The 20,820-nt window shown below is 34.7% G+C and overlaps 2 protein-coding genes and 1 long non-coding RNA gene across 14 annotated transcripts; 1 reads left to right on the forward strand and 2 right to left on the reverse strand.

The window, feature by feature from the left end:
• The first annotated feature begins 3,577 nt into the window (after nt 1-3,577).
• Nucleotides 3,578-5,875, forward strand: LOC133859576 (uncharacterized). Its single transcript, XR_009898773.1, has 3 exons — nt 3,578-3,935; nt 4,033-4,107; nt 5,656-5,875. It is a non-coding gene; the product is annotated as an uncharacterized LOC133859576 (long non-coding RNA).
• A 416-nt stretch (nt 5,876-6,291) lies between these two features.
• LOC133859573 (receptor-like protein kinase FERONIA) lies at nt 6,292-12,671 on the reverse strand. 12 transcript variants are annotated; one of them, XM_062295007.1, is made up of 5 exons: nt 10,509-12,671; nt 9,791-10,421; nt 8,345-8,405; nt 7,647-8,255; nt 6,292-7,559 (listed from the first exon to the last, which is right to left on the reverse strand). In XM_062295007.1, the coding sequence occupies exon 1, from the start codon at nt 12,628-12,630 to the stop codon at nt 10,525-10,527; it is 2,106 nt and encodes a 701-aa protein (XP_062150991.1). In that variant the 5' UTR covers nt 12,631-12,671; the 3' UTR covers nt 6,292-7,559; nt 7,647-8,255; nt 8,345-8,405; nt 9,791-10,421; nt 10,509-10,524. The 12 variants fall into 12 exon arrangements, with proteins under 12 accessions (XP_062150991.1, XP_062150994.1, XP_062151000.1 ...); XM_062295010.1 differs by having other exon boundaries at nt 7,647-8,090; nt 8,174-8,255; nt 9,791-12,671; XM_062295016.1 differs by having other exon boundaries at nt 6,292-6,805; nt 7,320-7,399; nt 8,157-8,255; nt 9,791-12,671.
• On the reverse strand, nt 6,707-8,596 carry LOC133860530 (glyceraldehyde-3-phosphate dehydrogenase, cytosolic-like). The gene is made up of 6 exons (XM_062296116.1): nt 8,582-8,596; nt 8,345-8,405; nt 8,174-8,255; nt 7,700-7,869; nt 7,401-7,480; nt 6,707-6,805 (listed from the first exon to the last, which is right to left on the reverse strand). Exons 1-6 carry the CDS (start codon nt 8,594-8,596, stop codon nt 6,707-6,709), a joined length of 507 nt encoding a protein of 168 aa, XP_062152100.1.
• Nucleotides 12,672-20,820: the final 8,149 nt, after the last annotated feature.

The raw sequence follows: 20,820 nt of genomic DNA on the forward strand, positions 1-20,820 counted from the left end.
ATTTCTCGCTAATTTCACAGATATTGATAGGATCTAGCTACTCTTAACATCTTCTTCATGGTAGGAGAATAAAAGAATAATAATGGAAGAAAAGAAAATAAGAGCATTCATTATTATACCGAAAGATGATGCCAGAGGCTAAGAATAAACAGTGGAATAATTGGATAATTAAGTTCTTCTGAAAACAATTATGCTAGTGTGTGTTCTTGAGAAATTGAGACAGATGCACAAACAATGTGTAGTGGGTTAATAATCCAAACACTTGGCCCATTACACTAATTATGCAATGGCATGTAAACGAAGGAGAAAGAGTTTCAAATTCAGGATATTTATTATAATATAATGTTAAACTACAATTTATTTTAAAAACTTAAATAAATAAGAATTAATAAATTTAATTATTTAATTAATATTTTAACAGCGACCGGAAGTTAATTCTCAGAGTCCTTACGCTCATCAATCAACGTAAAGGTTCAAATGTTAACATGATAATCTTGATTCGTCGCCTTTCCATCGCCATTTGGCACGTAATTAATTGCTTGTATTGAATGAATGATGCCCCCCATTTTATCTGTGGGCCTGACCTTTGGGCCACTATAGGTCTTGGCCTTCAGTTTTTCTTTTGTGATTACATGTTTATATTGAACCAGGACCGAACGCTATCCAACCTGGCTCTTAATAAGGTCTAGTTATAAAAATAGGCCAGAGCCCATCCAAAGTTGAAAACAGTCTCCAGATAGCCCAAGAAACAAAAGAACAATGCAATATCATATTATTCTTCCATCGTTTGTGCTACTATCGGGCACTTATTACAAGTTCTTCATAACTTTTCGTAAGTCCCATTTGGTTAATATCTGCTCACAATAATAATTTAGGGGTAAAAATACGGATGCAGATATTAGTAATATCTTCATTTGTATAATGTCGACTATTCGAGGTAATGAGTGTTTTGGATACTTTTGAATTTATAGATAGGTGCTCTTTTTTTCGCCTTTTGAATATATTTTATTTATCCAAAAAATTGAGCGTTTTGGATACTATCTAAATCTATATGCAAGATTAAACAATGCGGTTATTACTATATGCAAACTTAAATAAAGTAAGATTTTACTTGTTACACAATTAACGATTATCAACCATAGATGATTATTGTCTTATAGAGTAATCAGGATTTGAATTACCCAGAAAAAATATATATATATATATATATATATAATGAATTATTACTTTGAGATGATAGTAAAGAAAACCTAACATATGCTAAAAGTCATATACTTACTAAATTCAAATCGACCTTGTTTTAGTAAATTTAATTAAATATGTATATATATAGAAAAAGAGAATGTGGATGCAGTTATTGACCGCATCCACATTGCGGATAACGAGTTTTGGTAACCACATTCACATTGCATAAGCAGATAGCGGTTATGTATGAATAGAGAAAATGAGAGATTATTATCAACCCGCATTTTTACTCTTAACTCGCATGTACACCTTTACCAACCAGTCAATTTTGTTTTGCTGTTGTTAACCCAACTCCCACAAAATCTAATCTGACAAAAAAAAATAAATAAATAAAACATCTACTTTAATAGAAAAAGAAACTCTGAAATAGATGTCTTACATGTATATATAAAAGCATAGGATTTAATTTATATGTAATGATAGAGAGGCAATACAAACATATAAATAATCAAGTTAAATAATGACTAATGATTTCATGCTCCTTACTTTTGTTCAATTTGTTTCACCGTAAAATGATTTTCATCGTAAAATGTTTTTTGGGAAGTCATTTTTCAAAAAAATATTTTCCACCAAAAACATTTTTCGATGGTTGGAGCGTACGGAAAATCACAAATATTTTTATATTTTCATCCAATTATTTTAACTTATAGAAATTAATTTTTATTCACAACATAAAAAAATATTAATGTAAAATAATATAAAAAAAAAACTAAAAAATTATGTTTAATTAAGATATACACATTAACTAACAATAGTAATATATTTTACAAATTGGGCTTATTTAATATAATTTACTTTTTTTCTTAAAAAAGTGGCCGGAATCTGGCTATTTGTGCTGAATCAGGCCAGAACGGCCAAATCCCTACCAGTTCTTGTCGGATCTCAACCGTTCTTGCATGATCCTGGCTAGATGGCCGGGATCCGACCATTCTGGTCAAATTTCGGCCAGTTTGGCTGGAATTCGACGACTATGGCCGAACGTTGTTAGATTTAGACCAGTGCCAGAATCTTGCTTGTTAGAATCCGTTGATGGTTGCCGAATTTCAACAATGGTTAACTGCTTGAACGTGAAGGTCGACTGCGTCATTTAAAAGAGGGTTGACTGCGTTTGACATCTGGGAAAAATGATTAACGCTTTTAAAAAGTGTAAATCTTTTTCCAAAATTTACTAAGTATTTTTTGTCAAATGGAAATCATTTTTTCGAATTTTACTAAGTATTTTTGGTCAAACGGAAATCATTTTTCGGTTGACTATTATTTTCGCCCTCACCAAACACTGGAAAATGCCAAAATCATTTTCCAAAAACCAATATATGCCGAAACAAACGGAGTATTTATTGCATGTTTTGCTGCAGTAAACTAAGGACCTATATTTTCTATTGCAGTTTTGTTTAATCCATCTTTCTTCAATGCAGATTCCTTCATTTGAGTATTCTCGAGTGGCATAAATTGACATTATAAGAGTGTTTTATGAAATTTAATTATAATATGATTCCATTTATGAGCGATATTGCGTACTATACCAAACAATTTAATACATATTCAAGGTTCTATTCCAATATTACAATCAAACTAATGAATATATAAAAATAATTATTCTATTTCAGCTTCTTCTATTTTTAATAATAGTTTTTTTTTTCTCAATAAAAAAGTTATTTCCCATACTAAATTTACGCTTAAATTATTAGAATTTTGACTTCAAAGTTAATTAACTATTTTAATTAAAATATTTTATGTATTAGGTCACATTTGTTAAGAGAGAATTTAAGCTCAGGATTGAGGGGGGACTTTTAACCGTCCTCCCTCACCCCCTTTTTAATAAAAAATTTATTTTTATTCAAAAAAGTGTATTTTTTTTCTTGGTTTTTTTTTTTTTGAATTTTCTATTAATAAAATTGATTTTTTTTTTTTTTTAATTAAGAAGGGGGTGAGGGGAATGAGAGCTTCTACACATCCTCCCTTCATCCTCCCCTTATCACCATTTTATAATAAAAAAATTGATTTTTATTAAAAAGTTGTCTATGATGTCACATCAGAGACAACTTTTTAATAAAAACTAATTTTTTAAAGGAAAAGGGGGTGACAAAGGGGGGATGAGAGTCTCCTCTTTAGCATTTCTCGAGGGGAATGGTGAAAAGTCTCCTCCTCAATCATTTCCCGAAGGAGAAAGTGCTTAATTATTGCACATGCAACTCATTTTTGAGAAATACTCTATATGCGTCCTTCCTCCGTCCCTCGTCCGTCTCTTTACCCACGTGGCATTTTTTTTTTCTTTTCTTATTAAAAAAAAAAAAAAACAAATCTGAAAACTTGCTGAAAACGTGATGCCCGTCCACTTTCCCTCCATTTCATAAAAATCTTGCCCCAAAACTTTCAAAATCTCCCAACCCAAACGCTCCACCACTGCCGCCCACCGGTGACCTCAGATCTACCGTATATCCCTTCCCCTTTCAATTTCACCTAAAATCTCCCCAAATCTCTCCCTCCATCTCCATCTTCCCTCTCCCCCCACCCACCTCCAACCACGAGCAGCAACGCCGACCCAAAGGCCGAGCACCGGTGACACAGCAACTCCATCTCCGGCAACCACGGATTTCAACTTTTTTTTTTTCCAACCGTGCCACCTCTCTCTTCCACCGTGCTCCTCCCTCTCCCCCCTTCACCACAGACGATCCAGGCCACCAAAATAGGTAAGGTTTTCTCCATTTTTTTCATTGATTTCCTCTTGTAGTGACCCACAAATCTGCTGTTTTTCTTTTGATTTTCTCTATTCTTTTCTCCGACCAGCTACCCACCGCTGCTTGCCACCCACGAGGATTTTCTCTTCGTTGGCCTCACCGCCAGAATTCCACAACTTTCCTGGTATACCTTTCTCTGCATCTTCTCATTGGCTGGGTTTTCTCTTCTAAAATGTTTAAATAAAAGACAACTTATTTAAACAATGTTAGCTGGGTCAGATATTTTTGTTCATGAAAGTTAGATATTTTTTGTTGTGAATTCTGTGTTCATTCTTGTTCTCTACTTGAAGCTTATATGTTTTAGCAGTCTTATATCATTGTGTTATACTATACGTCCATTGTCCTTTCTGGAGACAAAACTGAACCTAAATATGCATCCCAATTGTTTGTCTAATTTAGTCTGAAACCCAAATTCTAGCGTGTTTGAGGTTTTCCTCTCATAACAGCTTCACTGGGTTAGTTTGTTTTAGGGTTTAAGGAAGGTATATAGAGCGGACTTTGTGGATTTCTTTAACTTTTTGTTTCTCTTGAGTTCTTGTTGTTGTGAATGACTTTGATGGTTTAATTGGAAATGGCTTCATGAAGGAATTATGAAAAATCATTTAAAGAGGCTTGGCACTAGAATTGGACATAATTCAAATGATTGATATGGGAATTCAGAGAAGCTTTTGATCTATATTCTGGGGTTATAATTGTTAATAAAAAATATACCTCTAGATTAATAATATTTCTGAAAATTCTCTCTTTCCCAGGTTTAGTTTGAAACTAGACAACCAACAAGAATATTTAGGTTATCTATGAATAGTGTGCTCTGATTGACATGCCATATATAATGTCAAAACATTTATTTTATTTCATTATTTTGTTTTTGGCAGAATTTTATACTTTATGGTAAACAACTTAGGGTCCATTACCATCCTCTGCAACTATATTATTGTTCATAGTTAGGTTGCAAGTTAGGAAACAAAAGGTTTTCGATTGTTCCTTGATGTGTGATTCAACGAAAAAGCATCAATATTAATCAAATGAACTAATACTCTTTATGGAGACATTTTAAATATAATATTATTTTTTTTGCTTTTTTCCCTTTTATTTATTCATTTAGTCCATGTATTACTTATTATGTCTTGAGTCTCTTCATGTATGACTTTAAAGTTGCTTCTTTGTGGTCATTATTAGAGACTATGTGAACCAGGTTTTACAAAATAGTCTTATAGTACATGTTTGCATGTAAAAATTATTTAGATGAACATGTTATATATGTTTTCGGCCCATTGAAATCAATATTAAGCTTTGAAAAAGTTGAAACTAAGGGTTGATGGTTGAAATCAATATTTACTTCATGTCAGTTTTAGATTTTTATGCATTACTTGCAAAGTTGATATTCCATTGTTATTGTCTAAGGTGTCCTTACATGTTATTTCAAGTGATATTATTGCTCGAAGTTGGTACTGTACGTTGGAAGAGGGATGAAAGTGAATATTGCTTGTTGAATTATGCATATGATATTGGAATGTTCTTGGTTTTGTAAAATTTGTGTCATTGAGTTGGAATATATACTCTTTTGAATGCACATCATTGATCTTGATTCTATAGATACTGTTTGAAATAGAGAAATGAATCCCATCTTACTGTATATAGTACTGAAAATAATTATTTTATATAAATGCAGAAGATATTTAGTCACTACTATTAGTAAGTGATGACAGAACCGGATGCCTCTTTGGCAAGATTCATATGATAGAATTACAGAGCAATGGTGTAGCAATTCAAGACTTTCTTCATATCATTCTCAACATAATGAATTTGTAAATTATAGAAAAGCATTGGTTTGTCAATTGTCTGTACTGAACCATGCACATGAAATCAAACATCTTGTGATTTATTCAGAATGGTGCTAATTGACCAGAATTTTAACCATGGGAAAGACAAAGGCTTGAATCATTACTCTTGCCCAAAACTTGGCAATTGATAGAAGGCTACCCATGTGACATAGGACTTGTGTGTCACCATTGAGCCTTGGAATGTGGCTGTACTTTAGCACATCAATCTTTGGATTGTAGAAAAAATAATTATTTCCAAAGTCGTCCTTCTGCTTCTTGTTTGACGGATGAGATGCCAGAACTAAGTCCAAATGAGGTTGTGAAATTTGAGTGACAAAGAAAGTGCAGGGTCGAACATCCAATTCAACGCACAAGACCAAGCTCGAAAGGTGGATCGGGATCCAAGTCATTAATAAAAGCCTTTATGTCCAAGAGTACTAAGAACTACCAAGTTAATTGACAAATTAAATAAGAAAGATAATAAATGGCTGGAAATGAAATAATCTTATTATTTAAATGTAATGTAGAGAAACAGTTGTGGCTACAAATGACACAAACCCCTTTATGATGAGAACAAAGTAAGCAAAAGAACATCTGCTTAGGTAGTTTACAAGAGAGAATTCCAGTGGCTAACCCTAAATGAGATTAAAAAAATAAAAAATCAGCAACTCAATCTACTAGCTAGAGGCAATAAGATTAGACAAGTAGAGAATGGAATCAAGAAAAGCCACTTCTCCTGAACTGGCTATTTTACCCACACCGTTCAATATTGCACACTTAAGGCAGTGCATGAATTAGATGTACATAGAAAACAAGCAGTAACAACAGATTTGGGGTGCTTTGCTTCTGCATGTTCCCTGCACTTCAACTCTGTCGTGGTGCACATAAATGTCTGCATGCTCACCTTGCCCTGCTTACAAAATTCACCAAAAACATTATTCCATAAGATGCTACTTCCACTTCCTTCTCTTCCACTTCTTTCTCTGAACTTCCATCACCCTGAATAAGAAAAAAGAAGTTATGGTTACATGGATACCATGATCAAACCAAACAAGAACTTGCAAATCAGTAAAGTAGATTTGGATACAACCATAACCGGAGACAACAGAAACCTCCCGAAAAAATATCCTCCCAAAGGGCAACTAAATGAAATTTCAAGGCAATAACAGAATTGTTAGCTAAACAAGTTTGTTTCGTATGAAGATACCAAGACTTTGCAAATCCTCTCTCTCTCTCTCTCTCTCTCTCTCTCTCCAAATTCAGAATTAAGAACCAAGAACTAAAATTTCAATATAGCTCAAGATAACATGAAAAAAAAAAAATGCTTTTACTCGAGAAAATAAGTAAGCGCATAATGATATCTATACAGGAAAAAAAAAATGCACAAGGGTAAAGCAAAAATCTCCACTTCATTTCATAAAAGAATGACAGATCATATCAATGAAAAAACCAGTGAGCAAGCCAACATTGCAATTCAACCTCTATCCCTTGTCTCTGTGGTGGTGCCGCTTACTTAATATGAAGCAGAACGGGTATGTGTGCTATTAGCTATCCTCTTGTCCTCTTCAAGAGATAAGGTTTGCTATCTGCTTACTGTGTATAATATAGCAACCAAACCCATGTCAAGCCTTAAACTCCAAGCATCTGGGTCTCTGACAATAATCAGAGTGAATACTGCAGACGAAATGGTGTAGTAAAAGAACATGTGAAATAATATGACAACCACTGCTGGGTGGATTTTAAGGATTGATGCCTGGAAAACACCCCACAAAAATGATGAATAATCATAACTTGCAAATTAATGTCATTTGTCAATTTTATACAAGAACAATTAATCCACCTGCACTATTTACCACGCAGAGTAGGAAAAAGCATCAGCTGTGAGCAAAATGCCTCCAAGGATCCAGCTTGATTGTGGTGACAGAAGAAGTTGACTAGAAGAGGGTGTAATGATGATTGGTGGGCCCTTGTATAATGTCACAACAGATGCTCCTGTGATTGATACTATGGTACCCAGAAGTTTAGCCTGACTGCTTGAGCTACTCCACTCTAGTTTTTCTATCCTAGGACAATCATTTGTAAACACGCAGGAATTTCAGTAGCAATCAAAAACATGTACCTAAGCTTGGTTGAATTGTTACCAACAGCCTTTGTGTCTAAAAATTTCAGTAGCAATCAAATAAATTGGGTATTCAGTTTTTGATACGCTTTACCAACAGCCTTCACATAAAAAATTTGGAATTAGTGCTTTAGTTATCACAACCCAGATGACAGATCGTCGAAGCTGTACAAATACAAATTGAATGAGTGTCCAACTACAAGTTAAACACAGAATGAAGAAGCTCGTCACCTTAGCAGCTCCTGTACCTGCTAGGAATGATGTTGAATGAAGCAGCTCTTCCACCTCTCCGGTCCTTGCTAGATGGCCCATCAACAGTTTTCTGAGTAGCTGAATCAAAGAATATCAAAAAGAAAACAAAATGAATACATGAAGCAATCTCCTGAATAAAAGCTGAGCAAGCCAACTGACAAACCCACCAGTGATGGAGTGAACAGTGGTAATTAGACCCTCAACAATGCCAAATTTATCATTAATAACCTGAAAAATTGATACAAGATATATTTAAGTTAATAAAGCAACTAGTGCCGAAGTCAGACAATACAGTGTGGTAATTGATAGAACCTTTGCGAGGTGAGCAAGGCAAAGTTAAAATGGCAGCTTATTATAAGAACAAAGAATTCCTAATGCAAAAACAGAAAAAGAAGCAGCATAACATCAAAAGGAGACATCATAAACATCTGAGCACAAAACAATCAGTAATAGAAAAACAAAATATTGGCAACATATTGGAAGAAGAAAGATATTTAATGCTTTAAGACAGTTCAAGGAAAAGAAGCAAGAAGGGAAAATGTGTCGTATTTCCCAAAACTCCAATTTAGCTAATGCTAATCACTGCAGCAACTACCAAGCAGAAAAGAAAATGAACGTGAAAGGGGAAAAAAAGAGATCAAACAATGCAATTATCCCCAAATCTCAAGTTTTTGCAAAATGCGAGCAACAACTAGTCAAAACACATCAGACATTCTCAAATCACTGAAAGTTGCCAATTTAACATGACAGAAAAAAAAAAAAAAAAAAAAAAAAAAAAAAAAAAAAAAAAAAAAACAAGTTTAGCAGACCAAACAAAAGGATAATATTCCATAAAGCAAGGAGAAAAGTGAAAACTAGATGGAATTATAAAGATGTTGCTAAAAAACTATAATCACAAGCATCACCGGTCCTGATATAACCTTTTACCTTGATACCCAACAGAACACTTCCGTGACTAGGAATGGCAGGTTAGAAGTCAAAACAACACATATTTGCAAGCCATATAATTATACTTTGCATCCAAAGGCTACTCTTAATTAAAGCTAAAGGTTATAAGATACACTTTGTGGTGCTAAACAAAAATCATCAAACATATATGAGAAAAATGTCACGGCTCTGTTATAAAAAATATTATGCATGTAGAATTGAACATATATGTGGTTACCCTACTGGGCAAACTGAAAATTCTTAGCGTCCTGAACTTTTCAAAGCAACACACAAAACAGCTCCAATCTCTCTCTCAGTAACAAAGCAACAAAAACCCGTTATAAATTAACAAAACCCCCAAGCACAGAACTCAAAATAGCACAGACCTAGAAAGCAAACCAAATAAATTCAAATAGTTGTTATATATATGGGTTTTCCCAGTTGAGTCACTATATACGTAGTCATTCGTCAAAACAAATAAATAACATGTCATTCGTTTCAGACATTTTGTCGAACACCCGGCGAGCATCTTCAAGAACCAAAAAAAGACAACAGAAACAACAAAAAATTATCACAACAAAACCAAGCAGTGATCGGCCGTTGAGAGAGAGAGAAAAAACACAACAAAAATCCAAAGTGGCCGACCGTGAAGAGAGAGAGAGAGAGATGCCGTAGAGAGAGAATACAGTGGTCGGTGCTCCTGGTCGGCGGTGGAACTACGGTGGGCGGTGCTCCGATGGGTGGCGCTCGATGGGTTTGCAACGAGAGAGAAAGGAAGCTGAGAGAGAAACAAGAGAGAGAGCGGCAAGAGATCGACGGTCGGTCTGCTGGGTCTGAGAGAGAGAGAGAGAGCTAGGCGAGGGACGGTGTCGGTCGGTGGGCCGGTTGTTGGGCGACAGTCGGTCGATGGGGGAGGGACGGTGGAGAGGGGAAGATTTGGGAAATGGGGGGAAATTTTGGAAATGAATTTGAAATGTCGAGCACCCGCGTTTTCAACCTTTTTTATTTATTTATTTTTTTTTTTAAAAAAAAAAAAAAGGAAAAAAAATGACACGTAAGGAAAAAGACGGAAGAGAAACGGAAGAAAGTCTTATGTATAGCATTTCTATGCATTTTTAATTGAGTAATGCTACAAATCATCTCCTTGTCTTCCTTTTGTCCTCTCAAAATTGATGTGACTCTTAAAATCACCATTGGATCAAATTCAATAGTCACATATCAAAAATTCAATGATGATTTTAAGAGCCACATCAATTTTGGGGGACAAAAAAATGACAAACAGATGATGTGTAGCATTACTCTTTTTAATATGCTCCACTACTTAGCATAAAAAATAAATTAAAAAAAAAAAAAAAAAAAGAAAAAAAAAAGAAAAGAAAAGAAAAAAGAAAGTGAATCAGCGACCGACATTTATGTACAATTATTGGGCTTTGACGTTCGTAATCTCAATTAAAATCTTCCCCGGTGTCGTATATGGTCCGCCGCATCTTAAATTAGGCTTTTGCACCTGGACACGTGGCAAGCCATCATACTCGGGAGCCCCACAACAATATGCCTTTAGACAGCGAGGCTTTGGTGATTTAACCCATTTAAATGCCTTGTCACTGAAAAACCTTACAAGTTCCTTTCGGGATATACTGCTCTTCCAAAGCGTTGGACACGAATGCACCAGATCACCATTGTTCGCTGGTCTTGACACCACCGGATTCCCTTTCCCACGCGATGGAACTTCCTTGTCGATCACCACCGTATGGGCCCCACCATCAGCAATCTCCTGCAACTCCATGGCAAGCTCAAGGGCCCTCAACACTTTAGCCATTTTGGGCCGTCGATCTCTAAAATCGTATAAACATTTATACGCAATCATCGCGTAAACCTTTAAGCTCTGCGGTGCAATTTTACCGATCAGACGGGGATCAATGATCCGATCAAGTGTACGATCTTCAAAACACTGTTGCGCCCATAGGGCCAAACTTTGTTGCTCATCATCTAGACCCGTATCCACCGCTGGTCTTCCACACAACACCTCAAACAACACCACCCCAAACCCAAACACGTCGGATTTCATCGTTAGATGAGTGGTCAAGAAATACTCCGGGTCCATATACCCGAAGGTGCCCTTCACATCCGTGGTGACGTGGCTCTTTGACAGGCTTGTAGGGCCCAGTCTAGACATCCCAAAGTCCGAAACCTTCGTCACCCAATTCTCGTCGAGCAGAATGTTGCTGGTATTGACGTCGCGGTGTATGATCGGGTGTTCAGCACCTTCATGGAGGTACAATAGTCCTCGAGCAGCACCAATACAAATCTCCAGCCTCTGCTTCCATGACAACGGAGGATTATCCGTGTTGTAAAGATGATCACGAAGCGTTTTGTTGGCCATGAAGTCATACACAATGATCATGTGCGGCTCATCGTTGCAGTAACCGATCAAAGGGACCAGGTTGGGGTGACGGAGCTTTGATAGCATTTCGATCTCCGTTCGAAACTCGCGGAACCCTTGTTTCGAGGTTGGCCCAAAGAGCTTGATGGCTACCGGTTTGAGTTCATCATCGATGTGACCTTTAAACACGTAACCACAGCCGCCTCTTCCAATGATAAGATTCCTGTCAAAGTTATTTGTGGCAGTACGAATCTCTGCCAGAGTAAAGCGACGGCACAATCCTTCAAGAGCTACTGATGTTTGGTTCTTGTGGGGCCTTGCTCTCTTCCTCTGCATGAAAATTGTTAAGCCCAAGAGAAGAAAAACAGTTACGACACCTAGGGAAGCCCGAAAAATGGCGAGGAACAAGAGCGATTTCGTGCGTTTTGAGTACTTGTTGTGTTTTAGAGCGGTACTGTAGTTTTTGATAAGGAACTGGGAGTTTTGGCCGGCAAGTGGTACACGTTTATCTCCAATATGACTGTCACAGAGGCTGGTGGTCATTGAGACGATCTCAATCCCATTTATAAATGCATACGCGCCATCAATGGAAGTATTTGTAGACGGAGTGAAGGTTATGTTCAGTCTCTGACCCTCTTCTACGTTTACGCAGAATTCTTTGACAAAAATGTCTGAGCCCAAAGAATGAGCAGCAAGGGAAGCATTAAAGTTGCTTAGGAGAGTGAAAGGACCGGCAGTAACAGTGAAATACGCTTTAAACCTGTCAAAACCATGGTATGCAGCTGGATAGAAGTAGAAGCGTATAAACTTTTGGCCCGGACTAACACGAAACGTGTAGGTGAACTGAGAAACAAAGATCCGAGCCGTAGTGTAAGGGACATGATTGCCGGATTTGGATTGGGAAGTGGAATTTGAGACTATGGAGGTTTCATTAGGCTGTGAGGAAATGAATTTTGAGCCAACATCTCCGGTCCACTCCTTGCCATCAGGGTCAGTTGAGATAGCAGAGGAGCCGCAGTTAAGCACGACATTATCCGTGCCGGAATAAGGAGAGGAGGCGGGCTTAGCGGTTACGGTTATTAGGTAATTCAGGAAGACAAAAACTGAGAAGAGGCAGACGTATGATTTGCATGAGCTTTGCATGGTGAAATGAGTAGAATCTACTCAATCTAGCTGATGGTTGAGAGGGGATAAGCAAAGCTGCGAGAAGTACTATAAAAACATGTGGGCATCCGAGTAGAGGACGCGTAAGTAGTGAGGCAGGGGAGACTAAGAAAGGGGTCCCATGAAAGACCACATGGTGGCTTGGCTACACTAAAATCCAAGGGACAGGAGACTCAAAGCCCAAAGGGGTCCCATGGAAGACCACATGTGGCTTGGCTTCACTGAAAAGCAAGGGACGTGCAGGAGACTCAGGTCTGGTCAAATCAACTACTAGAAGGATCAGGAGGGACACCTTGTTTGAAATCTCCATTCCCCTTCCCTCCCCTTCCCTTCACTTCTCCAAAAAAAAAATATCAATTTCAAAATATTCTTACTTTTTTCACTTTTTATATCACATCAACACTTTTTTTATTACTTTTTAAATAAAAAACTCACTACAATACAAATTTTTCTCACTTTTTCATATAAATTATTTCAACTTTATATCACATCAATCATATTTTTTAATTATTAAAAAAACATTCCAAAGGAAAGGGAAAGAGAAAGGGGATTTCAAACGGGGCCAGTTAATTTACAATTAGTCTGGCCCAAGGTGGAAAACTAACCACGTGTGAATAATTTTTTTTTTTTTTTTTTTTTTTTCTCTTTTTGAAAAAGAATAAGGCTATAAGAGTCAAATCTTCCTTTATATTAAACAATTAAAAAAAAAATGAAGTTTGGTTGTTGCTGGCTTTGCTTTTTCTAAAGCAACAGTGATCTCCATATCTCCCTCACATGAACCGATATGCTTGCTATCTAGATTAAAGAGAAGCAAGGATAGGACCCGTAGGACTTTTTACGCGTAGTGACAATTTTGAATGAAAAATGTTAAGAGTATTTTTTAGTGTTTGTTTTGGTGTTTTCTTGACAGCTTGAATAACCTACTCGCAGGGTACTCTCAGTTCTTCTTTATGATGGCAAGAGACTCTAACAAGATTGACAATATCGATTTAGTGAAAAAATATGAACGATAATAACTTCTTTGATTCTGCCACTAATGTTAACTGCAAACGATGTGCGAATTAAACAATAGATGTAGTAAGCATATAGACAAACATTTGAAACCAAAGCTCGCAATCGATTACACTTATCTCGCATGTTACTTGTATTGTCGTATTTCTGCTCTCGAATGTTTTAAATGTCTTGATTGTGATGAGACAATACAAAATACATCAAATTATTTAGGATTAATGTTACAGTATTAGGGATATGAACAAGCTCCCAAAAAATGTTATTGCACAAAGCCATCTTCCTTGACAAATTTTAAAATTATAGACAATGAGTTTCATCAACAATTACGCAAAACTTTGCACCACCAATTTCTTCGAGAATTTCATTCTGTCGCTTTGGTTGAAAAGTACATGTAAATTATATTTCTTGTATCCTTGGTGATATGTAAGAGGAATTTGTTAGAGCTTTAGTTATCACTTCACCAACCTTTTCATTATATGATACCACAAAATCTAATACTTCAACAAAAATTTCAAAATTGGTTGAACCAACAATTACATCCAACCTTTGAAAGCAACACACACTACAAAAAACTGGCCATTTAATGTCCTTTTTTTGGGGGTTGTTTTAAGCAAATGTCATTAATGTTGTGAGTTAATGTCGTTTATTTGAGGCCTTTAACTGCATCCATGTTTGCAATTTGTTCGTATGTGAAATTATCAAACACCTTTAGCATATGTGTTGAAATTGGCTCATCAAGTCCTTACATGACCTCTTGGCAATTTTGTAAAGAGATCTAATTAGAATCTTTCCTTATATGAGTGAGAAAAACACAATCTTTTTCATTCCTAGCTTTCTTTCAATTCTCAAATCAATTAATAGTGAATACACGTGAAGAATTTTCACATGATCGACTTACTAAAGATAACGGATGGCATACAAATGGTTGTATCTTTATCAAACGAATATTCAAGCCATGAAGGAAATAACTTAAACTATGGAGATTGAAAGTTACGAAGATGATTAACTTGTCCAAATTTCGAGTACTTTGAAAGAGTAGGTTGGTATGGATCAGCGTGCATGCTCCAATGAACTAAAATAAAGATCAAATATAACACGAGGCTAAACGCAATTGATTAACAAAAATTCATACTTATAGAATTTAATAGTAAATAAGAAATACATGCATTTTATAATTGATAAATAAGTAAAATATTTAAAAACCGTAACTGACAAAACAAAACAATAAATTTATTAAAAATAAGATATGTGTTTAATTTAGATCCGTTACTTCTAGCTAGCTAGCTGCTTGGATTTGATTTGCTTTAAAAAAGAAAAAGAGAAAGAAAAAGAAAAGATATGTGTTTAATTCGGGGCTTCTGCTATGAATTGAATGTCATGATGAAATTGCTGCAATTTCAAAAGGCACATTATTAGTGAATCGTGATTATCAGAACTGAAACACAATTTCGTGAGTTGTGAGTATAAAACAAATTTGATGTCTATGCATGCAGAATATATCAAAACAATCTAATTAAAGTTCAAAACGGCTTATATATTCATGACTCGTGAGTATAAAATATATAAAACAATTCGGTACGTGGTGATCGAGGAAATTAACAAAGAAAATTTGTGATCGATGAGGAAACAAAGAAAATCAATTTTATTAATAGCTAAAATACAAACATTTCCATATTGTAAAATTCTAGATCAAAACATTTGACATGCATCTCGCGCGTCGTAGGATTACTATAACTTGACTTGCACAAAATAAATTTTAGTGTGTTCGTACATAATTTTTTTTTTTTTTTGTGAGGAAATGTGTACGTACATAATTAAGCATGTTTTTTGTGCTTCCATTAATTTCAAAGCTGGTAGAAATCTATTAATTAAGAACCTCTCTCTCTCTCTCTCAATTCATATATATACATTTATTTTCTAAAATTTGTAATATTAATTTGAAAATTCGTACTTGTTTTTTCGCTTGTCAGATTTAGAACTTGTTTGTTGTCAGGTTTTTGCTCTCTATTGGCTCTTTTGTAGTCTTGTCTTCTTTTGCTTGGAGCTGACGTGGGAGCTGGCTTGCTTGCTTGTATAAGTCTTTTTTTTTTTTTTAACTAAAAAAAAAAAAGCATCATTAATCCAATAAAAGAATATATTTTATTCTGCTTTACACATCAGTAGAAGGTAGCATTATTGGTGAGTGTCAGAGAGTTGACCAATGACTTTAGGAACTTAACACGTCTCCAAGATCACATCAGACCGTAGAATAGAAAATTAAACCACGATTCACATCAAACGCGGAAATAGCGCCTGATACCCTCCTCCGTGTCTGCGCTCAACCTTTACTTCCCATAAAGGACGAACTTAGAAAAACCCCACCACCCTCTCGAATTTTTTTATTTTATTTTATTTCTCGCCCTAACTACCCCCTTTAACATTTTTTCTTTATTTTTTTAAAAAAATTCTTTGTTCTTTTTTATTATTAGATTTTTTTATTGTTTATTATTTGTTTTTTTTAAAAAAAAAAAAATGAACATTTTAAGAAATTTCTTCGAAAAGGATACGCGCAAACATAACTATTTTTTCGTCCAACATAATAGTCAAAACTACTAAAGTGACCTTCCGACACAAAACAATTGTTTGATATATCAATTCATGAAACTTTTTTAAAAATCTCTAATAAGTTACGGGGCTTAAAAATCTCTGGTTGTGTTAATAGCTTGGACTTTGTAGTATATCTATCAGTCTGTGTGGTATATCTTTATTAGTGTTATTGTGTGGTGTGTACTCCCTGTGCATAATTACACCCAATTCTGTCAATTTAGGAATAGTTGGGAGAACATTGCAAATATGAGAAACTACAAGTGACCATGTAAATCCACATTCCACATAATCGTCTCCCAATATTACAACATGACTGGTTTCACTTTCTCTTACTTCATATTCTTGACTGATTGTCCAAACAGGACGGTACAACGTGGTCATGTGTACTGCCGGTTTCACTATTAATTCCAAGTGGCATATCAGAAAAAACCGAGGCCCATATATATATATAATTCTCTTTTTGTTGGCGGTTAATTAAGCAACCTTTAAGTTCAAAACCTCTAACATAGTTATGAACTTATGGTAACCTTTCGCAACATGTTCCTTTATAGATATATGGAGGCAAACGAGAATCCTTCGGTATTGAAGTATTCGAATTTCTAGCAATTCGGACAGGCCGTCCACTTGATTGGACATGCATGTGTGCTTTATATTAAGATTCTTATATTTGCCATTTAAATTAATAGTAATATACTAATTAGAAAAAAAAAAAAATCAAAATAGAGACTAGAGATTTATGTGGTTCAGTTTTATATTTATAGTGTAAAGTTTAAAGGTTACATTATACTTTTATTTATCTTAATGAATTTACAATACAAATTATTTTTATTTATAGAAATGTAGAAAAAAATACAAAACTGTATGAAAAAAACAAATCAAAATTAAATATATTCAATTGAATGAGATTGTAATTGATTACAATCAAATTCTACCGTCTCATATATTTTTTTTACTGTATCCAATTCTCTAATAAGATCGTCATTGAAAGCCAATCATCAATAATGTTACTGTAACACCCAGTGCGATCAAAATACACCAACCTAGAAAAAAGAAAAAAGAAAAAATTATTATGATTAACCCACTTGTTCATGTCAGTCAGAACTCAGGATGTTGTTGGGCCATTTCGTCTCGTCAATTTCTATCCCATCTCGATCTCTCCAACGAGACATACTGAGACCAATAATGCAGGAGAGAGAGAGAGATCATCACAAGAAATTGATGGAAAATGACAGAAGAAAAAGAAAGAGAAAAAGCTTGATATCTCGTCTGTGGCTGTAACAAAGATTTTAGGATATTTCCATCATGTGAAGGCTAAATGGAGAGTATTTAATTGACTTCGCATTGTATATATTTATATATTATGGAGTTCGAAGGATCAAAGCTATAAATAAAATCTTCAACTAGTTATAGTTGAAGTGACCATCACATATCAACATGCAGGTTAAGAGTATACCTAGTTGTACGTAGTTAAAGTTTATTTGTATTTTTTTCATCTATTTTATTATTTTTATAAATAGATATATGTTATATTGTAAAACAAATTATTTGGTTTTATTTTTATCTCCATACAAGAGATGTGCAAATCCACAAGGAAATTTGTACATGTGAGTTTTATGGATTAAATGGTAAATTTGTGAAAGAGATGTGCATGAGATTGGTAAGATAATGACACAAAACAAATCTTTGTTATAAATATCATTAAAGAAATAAGAGCAAAATGTAACTATTTGGGCTTTTTAAAGGATAAAAATCCTTTGAGATAAATGCTGTTTTGTATCACATAAATCAATGGATTTAGATAATTTGATTATCGTAGATTGAAGAATTTGTTAACTCTAATCCATGTGATATATTTGTATTTGAAATTATTCAAATCACATGTAAATTAATGCTCTATAAATAAAGCCTTGTACTCAAATCAAATATCAAAAAAAGATGTAGCCTATAAGGCTCTAACATGTGAATGTAGGTTTATTTTATTATCAATTTCTACTAAAGCACATTTTAGTCTTCCTTTTTTTTTCTTTTTTTTTTTTTTAAGTTCTTCTCTCTAGTTTCTTTTCCCCTCTCCCTCAAGTTTCACAATAAAAATATTTTCAAAAATCATATTTTTAAAAAGTAGAGAGTGTAATGAATAATTAGTTGAAATTTGTATTGAAAAACTAGCATCTAAAATAAAAAAATTAAAATAAAATGTTTATTTTGAGTAGTTAAAATAACCGTTACGCTGAAGATGCTTTGTGTTAAGTTGCTGTGTAGACTGTTAAAAAGCGATATTATTTGTCATTTGTCATCAATCCCTTGTAGACTGTTCCAAAGCCATATTTTCCAAGTTTGTTTTTTAGGTCGAAGTTCCCGTCTCTTTTCTTAGTTTTTTCCAATCAGCGAGGAGCATTGGATCTGGGCTTCTATGCTCGCATATATATACACCTAGCTTCTAGTTGCTGAATTCCCCATAATCTTAAGCCACTTGAGGTAGAGAATTAATCCCGTAGACAGATGGTCATCGGGGTAATTAAGATACAGATAAATTGCTGGCATGTACTCTCCTGTCCCATCAGTCAATGGAAATAAAAAACACAGTTTACCGATGCCATGCCATACGTACTTCTTGTCCGATAGCAACATAGTTTTAATTTTTTCGTAGTCATCCATAAGATGGATCGATAGATCAAGTGGGTATGCTTCACCCTTAATATGTGGTAAAACTGACAAGAATATATGGCGCACGTGTAAGATTGGCTTTGGTCCGTTATTATGCCCAAAGATTAATTGGATCTACTCCTAATATCTTCTTCATGATAGGAAGATAAAAATAATAAGAGAAATATTTATTTTTTATTCTTTTACCCATCTCCTTGTGTGTATAAGAGATGCACAAATCTACTGAAAAATAATAATGGAAGAAAAGCAAATTATTATACCCAAAGATGATGCCAGAGGTTGCGAATAAACGAATTAAGCAATAATTGGACAAGTTCTTCTGAAAACATTTAGTATAAAATGCTAACGTGTGTTATGAAATTCCGACTCTCGATCATGATAATACAGATGAGCAAACAATGTGAAGTGCGCTAATAATCCAAACACTTAGCCCCATTACATCCAATATGCTATACTTAAAGTCCTTGTCTAGGTGTCCAAAACAGCCACCCGTGATCTTATAGTCGTGTTGAAAGACACGGCCGGCCGGCTTTATCTTGTCACTAGACATCAGCGCAAGAGACAAGACAAAGAACGAGTTTATGAGAGTCCATGCCTTCATTAATTAACAGGCTCGAATGTTAACATGATAATCTTGGTTCGTTGCCTTTTTCATCGCCATTTGGCACATTAATGCTACATATGATCACTTTAATTAGCGTCTCTTTTTTGTCTTTTTTAAATTAATGTAATTTTTAAAAATATTATCATTGAATTTATGATAGACCACTATTAGATTTTGATTCAATAATGATTAATTTTAAGAGTCATATTAATTTTAGGGGGCATAAAAATGATATGTAGCATTTACTCCGGCACATAAATACTATATATCACTCTTATATCTCTCCAAAATTAATGTAACTCTTAAATTACCATTAATTTTATGATAAACCACTATTAAATTTTAATCTTTTACTCAATTTCTTGTATTGAATGATGCCCCCCATTTTATCTATCGGCCTGAGGTTTCGGCCACGCTAGGTCTTGGCCTTGAATTTTTTTTGTGATTACATGTTTATATAGAACCAGGACCGAACGCTAGTGGCTAGTAAAGTGATAAAAATAGGCCATAGCCCATCCAAAGTCTAAAACAGTCTCCAGATAGCCCAAGAACATCATGTAAATCGGGGATTGAACCCTTCGTTATATGCTCTACTATTGGGCGCTTACGAATTCTCATTGTTGAAATATTCTGTTTTTTTTTTTTTTTTTAATTATTATTCTTGCTTTTGAAATTTCATTAGCTAGGTTAGATTGGATGCCCTAATTTTGGCTGGAAAAGCATAGGATTATCTTTATATGTAAAGATAGAGATGCAATACAAACGTATAAATAATCACTCTAATGATATCATGCGCGCAGATTAGCTTTTATAATTAATTGCATGTTTTGCTGCAGTAAACTAAGGACCTATATTTTCTATTGCAGGTTTGTTTGGTCCATCTTTCTTCATTGTAGATTCTTTGATTTGAGCATTCTCGTGTGGCATACTTTTTTTTTTTTTTTTTTTTTTTTCTTTTTAATACATATTCAAGGTTCTATTCCAATATTACAACCAAACTAATGTGTATATATATATATTGTTGTATTTATTCTTTTTGGGTGGACTAGCATAGTCCCTTTTTATTTTGGGTTCATAATGGGTTGGACTTATTATGTAAGCACTTGAGGAAGCCATTTACTCTCACCTAGGGGTGTAAACGAGCTGAGCTACTCGTGAGCTTACTCGAGATCGGCTCGAATAAACTCGACCCGTGCTCGAATCGATTATTAAATGAGCTACTCGTGAACACGAAAATCAAACTCGATTATTAAACGATGCAAACTCGTATAAACTCGACTCGACCCGACTAAAGCTCGTGAACC

This window comes from Alnus glutinosa, chromosome 2 (assembly GCF_958979055.1).
Source record: "Alnus glutinosa chromosome 2, dhAlnGlut1.1, whole genome shotgun sequence".
In the NCBI taxonomy this organism is placed as follows: domain Eukaryota; kingdom Viridiplantae; phylum Streptophyta; class Magnoliopsida; order Fagales; family Betulaceae; genus Alnus; species Alnus glutinosa.